Source organism: Odontesthes bonariensis, chromosome 7, assembly GCF_027942865.1.
Source record: "Odontesthes bonariensis isolate fOdoBon6 chromosome 7, fOdoBon6.hap1, whole genome shotgun sequence".
NCBI lineage: Eukaryota > Metazoa > Chordata > Actinopteri > Atheriniformes > Atherinopsidae > Odontesthes > Odontesthes bonariensis.
The window spans coordinates 8,135,077-8,149,647 of record NC_134512.1 but is presented as its reverse complement, the minus strand read 5'-3'; the positions used below and the strand labels follow the sequence as shown (position 1 = coordinate 8,149,647).

Below are 14,571 nucleotides of genomic sequence, written 5' to 3'. Positions count from 1 at the left end.
CTTGGCTCCACCAGCTTCACCAACACTAATTTCTGACACTGCCCAGAGACTGACCACCTCTTCCAAAGGAGGACCACAAACTGCCCAACATGAGCTCAGCACTCTGCATCATTCTGCCACCTGCTGGTTCACAAACAACTCCTCACACCCACCTTTTATAGGGGTATTCATGATTGTTAAACTAACTGCTCATATGTTTATAAAAGAAAAGAGTGATTACATCTATTTATGATGGTTATGATGAACACAATCAAGATTGAAGCTCCAGATATTAGACTCCTATGAACACATGTTGAATATAATACATAAAGAAGACAGTACAAAGTTAAGGGATACCTCAGTGCTAAATTATCTCCGATAACTGCTCTGTTTCACACAACCTTTTAAAGCCTGTTTACTTAAGTTAGAAGTGTCCAGCATTATTCAATTGTCAACTAACTGTTGCATTTATCAATTACTTTCAGCTTTTTCAATAATTCATTAAAAAACTATGCTTCTTCTACGTTTATATCATGATATTTAGTTGTTCAAATCTTTTGATAATTTTCAGGAAATGGTACAAATCATTAGCCTGGCTGACGCGTCCACATCTCGATGAGATGGTGGTCTGGGAACTTGGTGTGCATTTTCTCGTATTTGAGGCGTGGTTTACGAATGCCTAGAGCCGTTTATTGGGCGCTACGAATGTCTATCAAATGGCATCTGGTTCTTCCCATGCTGCTTTGCGCGCGATTCATAGCCAATTGTATCATTTTTACCAGATGACATATGTAGAGCGACAGAAATTCGACGAGGAAGAAGAAGAAAAAAAAATAAAATGAAAGTAAACTTGCGTTCTAAGCTACTTAAAACACTTTCTAAGGCTGCATCGAACGGTAACGTTGTGTCCGCTGCCATGTTGGATTAACACTCTACAAGCTTCGGTGTCACGCATAGATGTCGTCATCGTCTTGCTGCCCCCCCGTTCTGTGATTGGTTCCCTAACTCAGGCAAAAATAAGGGCGGTGGTTTCCAGGCTGCCTTTGCAGTGTGAACGAAATCGCGTGCAAAGCAGCATGGGAATTCCCAGGCTAACAAATCATTGCATTTTACATTTATACTTAGACCATTTCTTCAATGTTCTAAAGCATTAATATAGTTTGTGCTTCGTATGGAAGGGTTACATTTACTCATTGTGGTCTTCTATGTGTATATAATGATAATAATAATAATAATAATAATAATAATAATAACTTTTATTTGTATAGTACCTTTAAAAACTGGGTTTACAAAGTGCTTTGACAGACAACAAAACAACAGAGGGCCAAACAGGACTCCCAAAGCCCCCCAAAAAATATCAAATATCTGTTGATTACAGGATTACAGTGGTACCAGGAAGTTTGTGAACCTTAAAAGTTTTTTGTTCCCGGATTTTGTGTGAAAAATTTAGCATTTTTGTAACCCAAAAAAGTGAAAAATGTACACTTATTAAAAGCCTATTTTTCATTTTGAAACGTTTTAATGAGGAGGAAATATTTCATAGTAATGGGATGACTGAAAAAGCAAGATTTGGGGTCTGTTTTTTCTCATCAGACATACAGATGTCATACAGCTTCATGTCAAAAGAGGCGAACTATCCCTTTAAAGTTTAAAATCACTACCAGTTTGTATAGAGTGATCTTATTCTTAGTGCAGTTCTATTGCGTCCAGGTTCATTATGAACACATGACCACTTCTATCTAAGTTCGATCATTTTAAAACCGTTGCTAACTTGCATGTCTTGAACGTACTCCCAAACAGTTGATTTGATTGGTCCAACAATGACAACATCCGCTTGAAAGGTTTGACTTCAAATTAAAATCATCACAGAACCGGATACAAGTGAAACTTTACATTTACTTTTTTGCTGACTCTATGAGAGAAGAAATTCTTAAAACTATTTTCCATTTCATAATTAAGTTTGAAACTACTTCCTGTCTTTCAAAGACACCTGATTCTTTAAAATTCCTTTTCTTCTTACTTTATCATATCGTGAATACTGTTTCTATGCATTTCTACAGTGTTTTTATCGCTCCCAGTCATTTTGCTGGGTACATGTTTTTTCTTCATCATATTCAAATGTTAGAAATGAATAAATCGTCGAAATGAATCAAGAATGAGAAATAAAATGGGAACACCACCAAACAAATGGGTCGGTATTCCACGTAAAGCTTGAACAAAGTGATGCACAACAAATCAAATGTAAGCTACATTAAAGTACAACATACGGCCATTGGATGCTTGATAAGATCAATGCAGCGTTTTTATTTAATTTTTATTTTCTGTCCAAATTGAATGATACAACTGAAAAAGTGACGACATGAGTATAAATAACTGTGTAAATCACGAGCATAAATAACTGTGTAAATCACTGACTCAGTCATTTACTTTTTATTTGAAAAAAAGCCAAATTTTAGGCTCTGAAATAAAAGGATTTGTGTACTTTTAAGTGTTTTGTTCATTATTCAAAGTATATTGCGCACATAACTTTATTCTGAAAAACCAATACAGGAAGTGCACCTGAGCTTAGCATGTAGCCAAGCTAATTGTGTTTGTGCTACATGGTGCAGCCCCTTCTGCTAAAAACTACGTGTTACCGGTAATATGACTTTGAACAAAGAAAATTAGCAAAAAGAGAAGCTTACATTAAGCTGTGTGCTTTCAGTCGCCGTTGAAAAACAATTATTTTTATCATTTTTTAGAGAAAATGCGCTCTGTGTCTCCTTGTTGTGCTGCTAAGCTTCAGTAACAAGAGACGCTGATGTGTGAAACAGAGAGAAACCAGCTGTCCTGAAAGTAAGGACCGTTTCCTTTCCTTTCAGAAAGTGGCATATTTGCCAACTGTTTGGCTATATGAGTTGTCAGTAATTTCGTTGTCACGATTATGACCAGATGCTGGGCTGTTCTGTTGTTTAGTTTATATGTTTGTTGACACCTCGGTCTGATACCGTTTCCATCTATTGTTAATTGTTCAAAAAAACATTAGGAGATGATGACAAACTCCTCAAACAATGTATTTAACTCGAAGATGACCTCCTCAAATGTCTTACTTTGTCAATTCAGGGAATTTTAGGGCCAAAACTAATGATTTGGTTCTTAGTTGATTAATCTTTTGATCTTAAAGCACGAAGCTGAAGGTCTGAAGGTCAGCTTTCTTGTTGGACTCTTCTTTCAGAAGATGCCTGCCTGAGGGGACATAATGGACAAACTGAGCCGCGTGTGCCGGCCCCAGAGGATCAGTGAATCATCCAAGGTCAGTGTGTGCATGCTTTATTAAAGCCCAAATCAAGCAATATTCAGTTTATTTCTGCCTTGTATTAAAGTAGTTAGGTTAAATGCTACCGCTGCGCTGCACTATTGAGTTTGAGAGAAATGTAATTTCAATCCTGTGTATGTCCTGTACATATACAGATTTGACAATAAAGTTGACTTTGACTTTGACTTTATTTTAATTTGTAACAAAGAAAAGGATCTAATCCTTGCATTTGAAACAGTAAAAATGACATCTTTTTCTGAAAAATGGTGACATTATTATCAAAATATTTGAAGATTAATAGACTAGTTCTAGTAGCATAACTGATTTTTTTTTTTAGAAGAATCTTTAGTTTAAATCTTTTTCCACGTAAAATTAGTCTTAAGTGGTGTCTCCTGCATGACTCCTCCAGACCTTTGAATCTGTTCCAGCCACCAAATTGATTCAAAACTGAAACAGAGATCAGCTCTATGTGTAACAAGGAGGGTTCATCGTATGTAAAGTTTAAGCATTATGAGTGCCCAGAAATAACCGGACGTTTTGATCCAAGTCAAAACTTTTATCTGGATTGTGACGGACGGATGGAGTTCAGCAGTCTTGTTGTCTGTGATAGTAATTCTGCTTTATTTCAACCAGGTTTTCCGCTCGGCAGACCAGGCCGGGGAGGTGCTGCAGGGCCTCAATGAGCAGCGGCAGCATAGCCGGTTCTGTGACGTGACGCTGATCGCTGATGGCCAGCGAGTCCCCGCTCACCGAGCACTCCTAGCTGTCTCCAGCCCCTATTTCCACGCTATGTTCACCCTGGGCATGAGGGAGGAGCACCAGCAGGAGGTACGCAGGAAAACAACATCCTGCATGATGACAAACGTAACTTTCTGTTTTTATTTTGATGAGACCTTTCTTTCTTTACATATTTCCAAAAAAATATGAACTCATTAGATTTTCTTAGGGAATTAGGACTTTATATGATTTTTATCAGGCACTGGTTTTGATTGTTAACGAAGATCTAACAGTGTTAAAATCTCACCTCTTTTCAGCTAAAGAAGTAAATGTTTTTCTTGGATTTTGCAGACATCCCTGACTCTCGTTCTGCACTGGAACTGCAGCAAAAGAATATATAAAGCTTTAACTTTATGCATTTAAATACTGATGATACTCATAATCCCCGTCAATGACGGCAGAAACACAAGGTTGATAATTATATTGAATATTTAGATGTTAGTTTTAGCTGTCAAATTATTCAGGCAATTGCAGATAGATGGAGTGCACAGCTCACCATGTCATGTCCATGATGGGATCATCCTCTCGCTGTCTGCAGGTGGAGCTGGTCGGGATGTCCCACATCGGTCTGCAGGCTGTGGCGGACTTCCTGTACAGTGGAGAGCTGTCGCTGGATGGAGGAAACATTGACTATGTTCTGGAGGCTGCACACCTCCTGCAGGTAAGAAACTGGTGTCCTTCCTTGCGTCATAAGGAACTTCTGATTCCACAAAATGAATTGCTCAGAACGCTCAATTAAAATCGGAGATGCATTTGCATGATATTGAACTTAGTTTTGATTTAGACATGAACTTATAATTAACCATTTGAAAGACTGACTACAGCAGAGTTGTGTTTTCCACATGTGTGGTGTATGACCGAGTGCATGTGCCATTGGAAAGAACGATACAGCAGCTGTGCTTTACTTTTTAGATTTTCTCTCTCAAAAGTCTGGCAGGCATTTAGACTTTCTGGATATGGTGATTCAAATTACAGCTAGCACTCATAGCTTTTGATGGACAGCTCGCTTGAGAGTTGAGGAGCTTTTATGTCTCATCCACAGGCTACAATAGTGAAAGTCAGTATTTCGTGAAAGTTTTGGCTGTCTTCTTGCTGTTTATACACGGAACCAGCTGCAACTGAAGTTACAGATCAAATGAAATTCTGAAAGCAAGGACATGCTGTTTGTATGTAAAATGTGAAACATCAAGAGAGGCCTTGTGTAAAGCAAAATGACTGCAGCGGGTCCTTTGTTTGTGACACAGCCGACAAAACTAAATCTGGGCTTCAGGACGTTATGAAGACAGAAAGAGGGAAATATCAGACAAAGAGAGTGACATTTCTGTGGGCTGCTTTGAGACATACGTTTAGAAACAGCTTCTAAAACGTTTATAAAACACTAATTTTTAAGCTTTTCTTTTCAAAGTTGAACAACAGGACTTGGTAAGGCATAAGACTAACCAAAGCTGATTAATTCAATTCAATTCAATTCAATTCAATTCAAAAATACTTTATTTATCCCAGAGGGAAATTAAATGTTGATGTAGCTCAATTAAATCAAGGAGTTATTATAGATGCTGATGGCTGTGGGCAGGAATGATTTCCTGTAGCGGTCAGTTTTACATCCAAACTGAAGAAGCCTTTGACTGAAGAGACTCTGTTTTCCGATAACAGTCTCATGGAGAGGATGTTCAGGGTTGTCCATAATTCTCTTGATTTTATGCAAAATCCTTCTTTGCATTATTGTCTCCAGAGGTTCCACAGTCGTCCCCAGAACAGAACCAGCCTTCTTTATCAGGTTGTTGAGTCTTTTTAGGTCCCTGGTTCTGATGCTGCTGCCCCAACAGATGACGCAAGAGGAAATGACGCTCTCAACAACAGACTTGTAGAAGATCTGCAACATCTTGTTGCAAACCTTGAAGGACCTTAGCTTCCTCAAAAAGTACAGTCTGCTCTGTCTTTTCTTGTAGATGGCTTCACTGTTATTAATAACTTATAACTAAATTCATTCACACGCTGTTTGGGGAAAATGTTTATTTTGTGCATTTTTGTGCATTGTGTTGGTAAAGTTAGATTTAAAATGCATTTTCATGCTATTAAACACTGCAAATATCACAACTGCCACATGCAGTAGATATTGTAAGATGTTTATTAATTGTAATAACAAATTTAAAGTGTGAAGGGAGAAAGTGTGTATAAGTGCGAATGTTGAATACATGTGGAGCTGAAATGATTAGTTGGTACATGCATTTGTTTATTGACCGAATATCCATGCGAAATTGTTTTAACTGTTGTTTTAGTTATTTTTCTTGCAAAAATTTAAATCATTTTATGATTCTCACATCTCGAAGTTAAAGGTTTGTTGCGTTTCCCTTTGATTATTCGTATTTATTGTTATTGTTAATTTGAGCTTCCAGCTAGCTGTGACAGCACAGTCAACTAAATGATCAAGACTTAATCAGCAAACTGATACAGTCCTGTACTAATGAGCTGAAAATGTGTTTCACTTCAAACAGAGACAGCAGTGTAATGCTTCTTTTTTTAGATTAGTCATGGGGGGACATATATTTGGTTTTATCTGCATGCTTCTGCTTGTTGAGGTGTTTTTATGGTGTTTAAATCTGAATACTGCCTGCATCAGTGAATGTGAAGTATTTATTCATTTTTTACAAATTAGTTGTAAATGCTGAATAAGGGAAGTCGTTGTACGTATAATATATATATATATATATACACACACACACACACACACACACACACACACACATATACTGTCATATGAATGCGTTTCCTCTATGAATAGGATTTAGAAATTGAGAGCTTTGGAAACTTGGTGTTATTCAGGTGTGGCGGGTGGTGGATTTCTGCTGCCAGTACCTGGAGAAGGAGGTGAGTGAAGACAACTACCTGTACCTGCAGGAACTGTCTCAGCTCTACAGTCTGGAGCGACTCGACAACTTCATCGACCACTTCATTCTTGCACGCTTCGCCACACTCTCTTTCACTCCAGACTTCCTACGAAACATTTCTTTACCCAAGCTCACCTCATACCTCTCCAGTGGCCAGGTAAAACTTCCACGCCATTAATATGTTAAGAGCGACAAGTCAATGCCTTCTATTGTTCGGTGATCTCAGAGCTCCTCTTTTCATCTTCAGGTGCAGCATGACAGCGAGCAGGCTCTTCTGCAGGCCTCCCTGCAGTGGCTCAGCCAGAGCCCGGAGCGGACTGCCAACGCCAGGCAGCTTCTCTCCCACATTCGATTCCCGCTGATGCCGGAGGAGGACCTTGTGAGTCGAGTGCTGCCCGTGGTGCGAGCTCTGCTACCTGAGGAGGCGTGCTGCGAGGCCCTGGTGGAGGAGGCGTTGGGGTACCACGCTAGGCCAAGCGCTCAGCCGCTACTGCAAACCGGACGGACAATTCTGAGGGGAGGAGTTGAGCAACTGTTGCTCATTGGAGGAGAGGTACTAGTTACTTTTGATATGAAGATATGAACATCTGACAAGTGCAGTTACAGGAGCTTTAAAGAACTCGACTTGTGACCTATTAACTTGACTTAAACAAAAACATTAACGCTTGTGACTTGCTGTCACGACACTCGCAGACTAAATGAATAAGATAGAATAGTGTGACTTCCCTCTGACAACAGACTGAAAAGACTAGACGTTTCAGAAAGGTTTCAAGCTTGTCACAAAGAGAAGCTCACTGCGTCCTCCACCCTTTGCTTTTTTAGGTGTACGAGCGCGGAGAGGAGCTGAGCGCCAATGTTTGCCGGCTAGATAGTGAGACAGGAAGCTGGGAGGTGGAGACTGAGCTGCCAGCCAAGCGGAGCCACCACTGCTTGGCGGTACTGGGGGGCTTCATCTTCACAGCTGGCGGCAGCTCGTCCAGGGACAACGGAGGAGACGCTGCTTGTAATTTGCTGTACAGATATGACCCCCGCCACAACCAGTGGACCAAGGTAGAGTAAAGAAAAGTCCCCTCCATCAACCTGTCATTATTCATTATTTTGTTGTTTCACTTCACGTTTGTTATGCTTGGCTTTTATTGGCCCGGCCCATGACAGTGTGATGTCTTACAGGGTGCTCCAATGAACCAGCGGAGGGTTGACTTTTATCTAGGCGCAGTGGGAGAGTGCCTGATTGCCGTTGGAGGGAGGAATGACACCGGAGCGTTGTCCTCCGTGGAGGTGTACTATCCCGCTGAGGACTGCTGGTCCTACGTGGCAGGACTACCGAGGTACAACAGCACTTCTGCTGCTGTTTTATCTGACACACGTCTTGCCGTGCACGGTTTTGTATTTGCTGAATGCTGTAGTCTCAGTGCTGGATCGGGATGATGGCAAGGTCTCTAGTGAACACTTTTTATTAAAACTTGTGATGCTCCTAAAAAGTGCAAGAAACTTCAACGTAACAAGATAGGCGTTGATGTTGTTTTTCTTTCCCCAGAAATAGTGGGCTGAGAAAACCTGCTTTAGAAGTTCAACATTAGACTTTGGGAATTCTGTCTTTCACAGGTTCACTTACGGCCACGCTGGGACGGTCCACCGTGGTGTCGTCTACATCTCAGGTGGTCACGACTATCAGATCGGTCCGTACCGCAGAGACGTTCTGAGCTACGCTCCATCACGGGACGGTGATGTGTGGGTGGAACGCCAGGCCATGTCTCTGGCCCGAGGCTGGCACTGTATGGCCTCCCTCAGTCACCTCATCTACGCAATTGGAGGCAGCGACGATCATGCGGACACCACTGAGCGCTTTGACATCCTGCAGGTGGAGTCCTACGATCCACGGGGTGGCCAGTGGACTCGAGTGGCCCCTCTGCTTCTGCCAAACAGCGAGGCAGGGCTGGCGGTCTGGGCAGGGAGGGTCTATGTACTCGGGGGCTACAGCTGGGAGAGCATGGCGTTCTCCAGAGTCACACAGGTGTACGACCCTGACAAGGGATCATGGTCCAGAGAGCCTGACTTGCCCAAACGCATTGCAGGGGCATCAGCATGTGTTTGTACTGTAAAGCCCTCACCGCCATCAGCCTCGCCAGAGAAAAAGAAAATGGGGCGAGGGGTGAAAGGAAGGTCCCACCCCACGTAACAGCGTGGGTGAAGGTCTTTGACCTGAATCAGACTCTGGTTTCGTCTCCTATGTGTTAAATCAGATAGATGCAGCATCTTAGTGAGAGAAGAAGAACAGTAACAGCAAACATGTCGTCAAAAACTTTATCATAAGATGGACGTTCCATGTCCTGCAGTTACTGTACAGTTTGCTCATTTTTACTGTGTTTGAAACTAAAAGTATGCTTTAACATTCTGGTGCTGATATATAGAAACATCAACGTTGGGTAATGTCAGGTCCAGTGGAAGCGCTCCCTGGCTTGGGAGACAGCTAGAGTGAAGACCGTCAGATAGACTGGTTGCTTGGCCATTAGCAGAGTTAACCAAACAGTTCTAATTTTTAGAATTATATCCTGTTTAAATCCTGGTGTTCATGTGCTTTAAAGGCTACCCAAAATAAAGCTGGCTACTATCAGCCTCTTAGCAAGCTGTTTGTCGGCGGAGAACAAAGGAAGATCCTCACACCTAAAATTCCCCTCTGGGAGACATTGCTCATGGAGCACTAATGCATGCATGCATGCACGTGTACAGTGCGGGGCAAATGGAGGTGTCAAGTGGATCTCAGATGGTTGCTCTTGACAACGACACAAGCTCAAATTTAATAGTTCTGACTCCGAGACATAGGCATGTGATCACATGACAGGTTGTAATTATACTATGAAGATGCTAAATATCAAAAATATTTGCAGATCACTCAAAAAGTGTAAATAAAAGCGTAGCCATTTCATAAATGTAACCTTCATGACAACAAATTATAATATTACTTCACAAACTGGGGTTAATTGTCATGTTATAGCAGGTGAATTCCAGCATCAGTGTTGAGTATGTCTTCCTTCATCAAATGACACGTTCCTCAAGTCTGTAAAGGTCTTGCTTTTGCTCTAAGGTGAGTGTGAGCATGGGCTCAAATTTAAGAGTCAAAGCATCAAGAGGGTTCCTGTTTTTCTGCTGCAAAAACAGCTGCAAAGAATAAAAAAACTGCTACAAATTGAAGTAAAATGGGACGCAAACACTTAAAGAAGCAAAATATCCACAAGTAAAAGCAAAACCTATATATAAAGAGATTTATAACCATCACAGGCAAATGCACAAACAGGCTCTTTAATAGGAGTGTGCTTAGTTGTCAATTGTCTTATAGTCTGACAATTCTTGTAAGATTAGTTTTTCTGTCAGTGATATTGTTGCCACTGACTCAGATCAACATACATTTAATTAAATTATTTATTTTTTATAAGTAGGCTGTGTGGACAGATATGATCTGCAGAATAAACGGCTCTGTCTGGTAAAACCCCCCAAAAACCTTTCATAGTGAATCAACCAACATCATCATCGTTATTAAGTTCTCGATACTTTAAATAGTTCAAATAGTTTGAAGCGATATTAATGGGATTAACATTTATTGTTTAGTAAATAATGTGCTGAATTTTAGATGATCCTGTATGCCGTCTTCTTTCCTGGCTGGCTCAAACAAAGGGGTAGTATGGGTGAGATTTGATCCTGAAAAACAAATCAACAGTTGTCACTTCAATACAGGTGCGCAAGAGACTTTCACTACAGCACCTGGACTGTAACTTACTCATCGATTATGCCTGCCTGCCAGCCTCGGTCCAGGCCTCTCAGGGCTGTCATGTCCTCATCAGTTAGGCTGAAGTCAAAGATCTGTACACATAAACAGCAGGAATTCAGAGGCAGCTTTTTGGCCCATACTAACATTTTGTCATAAATTATTAACTTTTGTCATAATTATTAATATATGGCCTGGTAAACGAAGAGGCAAACTCTTCGTTCATCTGTGGAGAAAACGTGCTCTGATATTTGGTGTTGAGTAAGGGTGTGATGGTAAACATATGGAGAGTTTTTACCTTTGTATTTTCAAGGATGTGATGAGGCTTTTCGCTCTTCGGGATGACTACAATCCCCTGCTGCACATGATACCTCAGCAGAACCTGGTAAAACACTGCTGTTACAAAACAAAAACGCCCACATACGCTTTTACAGTGTAGCACAGTAACTCGAACTGACCTGGGCAGGGCTACGCTTGTGCTTTCTGCCTATATCAGCGACAACGGGGTCCTCCAGGATCTTATGTGGATCAGCATCGGCGTTTAACCTAAAAAGGTCCAGAGTACGTTAGTCTCAAACTGGAATCAGCAGACGTAATAAATGGTTTGCAAGGGATTACTGAACAGACATCACAGTGGTGCAAAGTGGCTACGAACATTTACAGAGTTAGAACAACCAGCAAGGAGCACAAACCAACCTAAAAAGACTTATCAATGTGAAAGAGATGCAGGATGAACACAAAACATCTGCTAAATTACAAAAAAAATGCAAAAGAAAACAGCATGAAAGAGAGAAGGAAAAACAAAACGTTGAAATTATCACAAATAAATGCAAAACATCTGCATAAAAAAAGTTTGACCAGAAAGTCAAACACACCACAAAAGGTATCTCAGAACTATTGTAAAGTGTCACAACAGAAACACAACAAGATGCTAAACAACCTTAAACATATGCAAGCTGAAAGAGAGCAAAATGTATGCAGAATAACCAGTTTAAAAGACCATTTCCTGAGGGTTGAGGGCTGATCACTGTAAAGTCAATAAAATAAGGGGCTGTGAGCAAATGCAGAAGAAGGGTTTTCTGCAGCAGGATGTCCAGTATTACAAAAAGCTAAAAAATGTCACATTAAATATGAATAAATGCATATAAAAAAGGAATACATGTGTATAACAAAATATGTTGTGTTTTACCATTTCTGTTTCCCTTTGTCACCTTAGATTTTAGGCCATGGGTACATCAATTAACACTACAGCCTGTACAAATGTCAGTTTGATGGACAGAGTTTCAGATATCTCACGTTCTGTTTTTAGTGTGTTTCAGTACTGCTGTATCTTACATGTCTGCAGGTCTCCCAGGTGAACCAAAGGGGCTGTAGGCTGTCAGGGCGATGTTCTTCGATTTACAAAACTCTATCATGTCTGCCTGGACCATGTAGGGGTGTAGCTCCACCTGTGGGAGACGCAACAGTTTTGCTGAACAGCTTAATTCTGGCGTAATAATTTTTTTTAAAAAGGTTATGATACAACATTCGGCCCAAGTCTCAATGATGTAGAAAAACAAATTCCAATATGAAAATATAGCTGCAAGCAACGATGGGGGGTCCTAGCAGCATGGCACAATAGGCAAGGCTTGGGGTGCTCAGGAAGGCGTCATGAGTCCATGCACCAAGTTTGGCATCGATACATAAATGCATCGCAGAGATACGGCCTAACGTCCCGTTTTGCGCGTTGACGTTGAGTTTGATTGGCTTGTGAAACTGAGGTGGAAACCTAAAAAACATCTAAACTCCTAAGCTGCGGTCATGTAAAAGTCTATAGAGTAGTAACGGCGAGCATCCTAACTGGAAATATCACAAACTTATATGGGTTGTGTGAGATCCAGGTGATTACAACCCCTCAAAAGATCGTCGACATCTGTCCTCTGAGTATTAGTGATATCAGACAGGTGAGGTGTCAGTGCAGAGCTAAGACACATGGCCTGGTAAATGATAATTAACCACTAATTTACTTTCTACAAGCTTTGACACCCATGGATTCATCCTTCAAACTCCTCCACAGATGTTATGTTTCTTTCTTTAACATTTCTTCATTTTAACTTCTCTTTTTGCGAGTAGCATCTATCATTTAAATACAATCTCTGGTTTATTCACAAGCCCAGAGAAGTCAGTAAGGGGAAAAAAGAAAAAGTGTTAGTGATCCATTTTCTAAGCAATGTTCTTTTAACAGGTGATAAAAAAAAAAGAAAATATCTGCTGGAACACTATTTTTTCACAAAGAAATTAAATACAGGGAATGAGAGAATAAAGCTGGGTGAACAGAGATGAATCTGTGAAGTAAATATCAAACACCTGGTTAACAGCAGGGGGAACCCTGCACAGAGCAAGAAGTCTTTCCAGCTGCAGGATGCTGAAGTTGGATACGCCGATGCTCTTCACCTTTCCCGAGGCTTGCAGGGCCTCCATCCCCTAAAACGCAACAGCAGTGACGGTCAACTGCAATCCACTCTTATTTTGAACTAAATATCAGAGGGATATGGAGTAAAGTATGTATTTTATTTTTCTATTCTCTAAACCTTTTGGTCATTATTTCTATTTAAACACAGATTCAAGTTACTTGGGGAGTTCCTTTGCGGTAGAGGATCTATGAAAACATGGGGTGGAAGAATAAGAGAAACAATAATTTAAATGGTAATGTATGGAAATATACAGCATATGGAGTTCCACAGTGATCAGCATCAAAAAGAAAAGTAAATATCTACGAAGTTAACTGAATTACAATGGCAAATAAGTGAACTTCAAATGGCATTTCATCATTCTCATTTTCACGATTTAACTTTTTATTTCATTCAAGTGACATTTTGAAAGAATGCTAATTAATTGAGTTTAAACATTTTCCAGACTGTTGGTTCATCTGAAGTTCATTCAAAGTTGATGATCATGTTTTACTTAATAAGAAACGGTCAGTCTTCGAAATTGGGTCCTAGCAAGAAACTTTGTGTCCTGAGAGATCAATCTGCTCGGAAGCTAATGTGATCAGCAAGACGTCTGGCCTTAGTTTTGTTTAAAAAATTGGTCAAAGGAACTTTTGCTTCTTGGCAGGTTAACTTTAAGCAACACTGAGTCAGTAGAGTTATCATTGTAAGCAGGATTCAAACCTACGTGGGGAAACCCCAATGGATTTCGAATCCATCGCCTTAACCTCTCGGCCACGACAACGACATACACATAAGTGTCTCTTCAGAGATCAATATGTGCGGGAGTTCATGTGATCAACGACACGTCCGGCCTTAGTATTGTTTAAAAAAACGGTCCAAGGAACTTGTTTTTCTTTGGAGGTTAACTTTCAGCAACCCTTAGTCAAGAGAGTTATCGTTGTCGGAAGGATTCGAACCTACGTGGGGAAACCCCAATGGATTTCAAATCCATCGCCTTAACCTCTTGGCCACGACAACGACATACACATAAGTGTTCACCCTTAACATTCAATGGTTACAAATCATTATTTTTCATGAAGGACTTCAACTCCTGAGACAGACCTAAGTTATGGCGATCAAGAAAAAGCTTATCTTTTGTTTGTGAGAAATGGTCAGTCTTCAAAATGGGGTCCTAGCAAGGAGCTGTGTCTCTTCAGAGATCAATATGTGCAGAAGTTCATGTGATCAACGACACGTCTGGCCTTAGTTTTGTTTAAACAAATGGTCCAGGAACTTGTGTTTCTTTGGAGGTTAACTTTCAGCAACCCTCAGTCAAGAGAACTATCGTTGTCGGCAGGATTAGAACCTACGCGGTGAAACCCCAATGGATTTCTAAATCCTTCGCCTTAACCTCTCGGCCACGACAACAACATACATGTGTGTGTTCACCCTTAACAT

At 40.6% G+C, this 14,571-nt stretch overlaps 2 protein-coding genes and 2 non-coding genes across 9 annotated transcripts in view; 1 reads left to right on the top strand and 3 right to left on the bottom strand.

Annotated features, from left to right (window-relative positions):
- Positions 1-2,540: 2,540 nt before the first annotated feature.
- On the top strand, positions 2,541-9,553 carry klhl36 (kelch-like family member 36). Of its 5 annotated transcripts, XM_075469329.1 has the most exons (10): positions 2,541-2,617; positions 2,721-2,814; positions 3,194-3,271; positions 3,908-4,138; positions 4,590-4,712; positions 6,875-7,096; positions 7,187-7,492; positions 7,762-7,989; positions 8,110-8,267; positions 8,545-9,553. In XM_075469329.1, the coding sequence occupies exons 3-10, from the start codon at positions 3,218-3,220 to the stop codon at positions 9,116-9,118; spliced, it is 1,896 nt and encodes a 631-aa protein (XP_075325444.1). In that variant the 5' UTR covers positions 2,541-2,617; positions 2,721-2,814; positions 3,194-3,217; the 3' UTR covers positions 9,119-9,553. The 5 variants fall into 5 exon arrangements, with proteins under 5 accessions (XP_075325444.1, XP_075325445.1, XP_075325447.1 ...); XM_075469330.1 differs by having other exon boundaries at positions 2,541-2,814; positions 3,197-3,271; XM_075469332.1 differs by having other exon boundaries at positions 2,541-2,814; positions 3,908-4,102.
- A 202-nt stretch (positions 9,554-9,755) lies between these two features.
- LOC142383682 (aldose reductase-related protein 2) overlaps positions 9,756-14,571 on the bottom strand; it is a 30,246-nt gene continuing 25,430 nt past the window's right edge. The window contains exons 5-10 of one of the 2 annotated variants that reach the window (XM_075469334.1): positions 13,049-13,165; positions 12,038-12,150; positions 11,161-11,248; positions 11,001-11,084; positions 10,715-10,797; positions 9,756-10,635 (exon numbers count right to left, since the gene is read on the bottom strand). In XM_075469334.1, the coding sequence (XP_075325449.1) occupies positions 10,602-10,635; positions 10,715-10,797; positions 11,001-11,084; positions 11,161-11,248; positions 12,038-12,150; positions 13,049-13,165 (519 nt within the window). In that variant the 3' untranslated portion in view covers positions 9,756-10,601. The remainder of the gene's footprint in view (positions 10,636-10,714; positions 10,798-11,000; positions 11,085-11,160; positions 11,249-12,037; positions 12,151-13,048; positions 13,166-14,571) is intronic. The other variant, XM_075469335.1, reaches the window with a different exon arrangement.
- Positions 13,834-13,915, bottom strand: trnas-cga (transfer RNA serine (anticodon CGA)). Its single transcript has one exon. It is a non-coding gene; the product is annotated as a tRNA-Ser (tRNA).
- On the bottom strand, positions 14,070-14,151 carry trnas-uga (transfer RNA serine (anticodon UGA)). Its single transcript has one exon. It is a non-coding gene; the product is annotated as a tRNA-Ser (tRNA).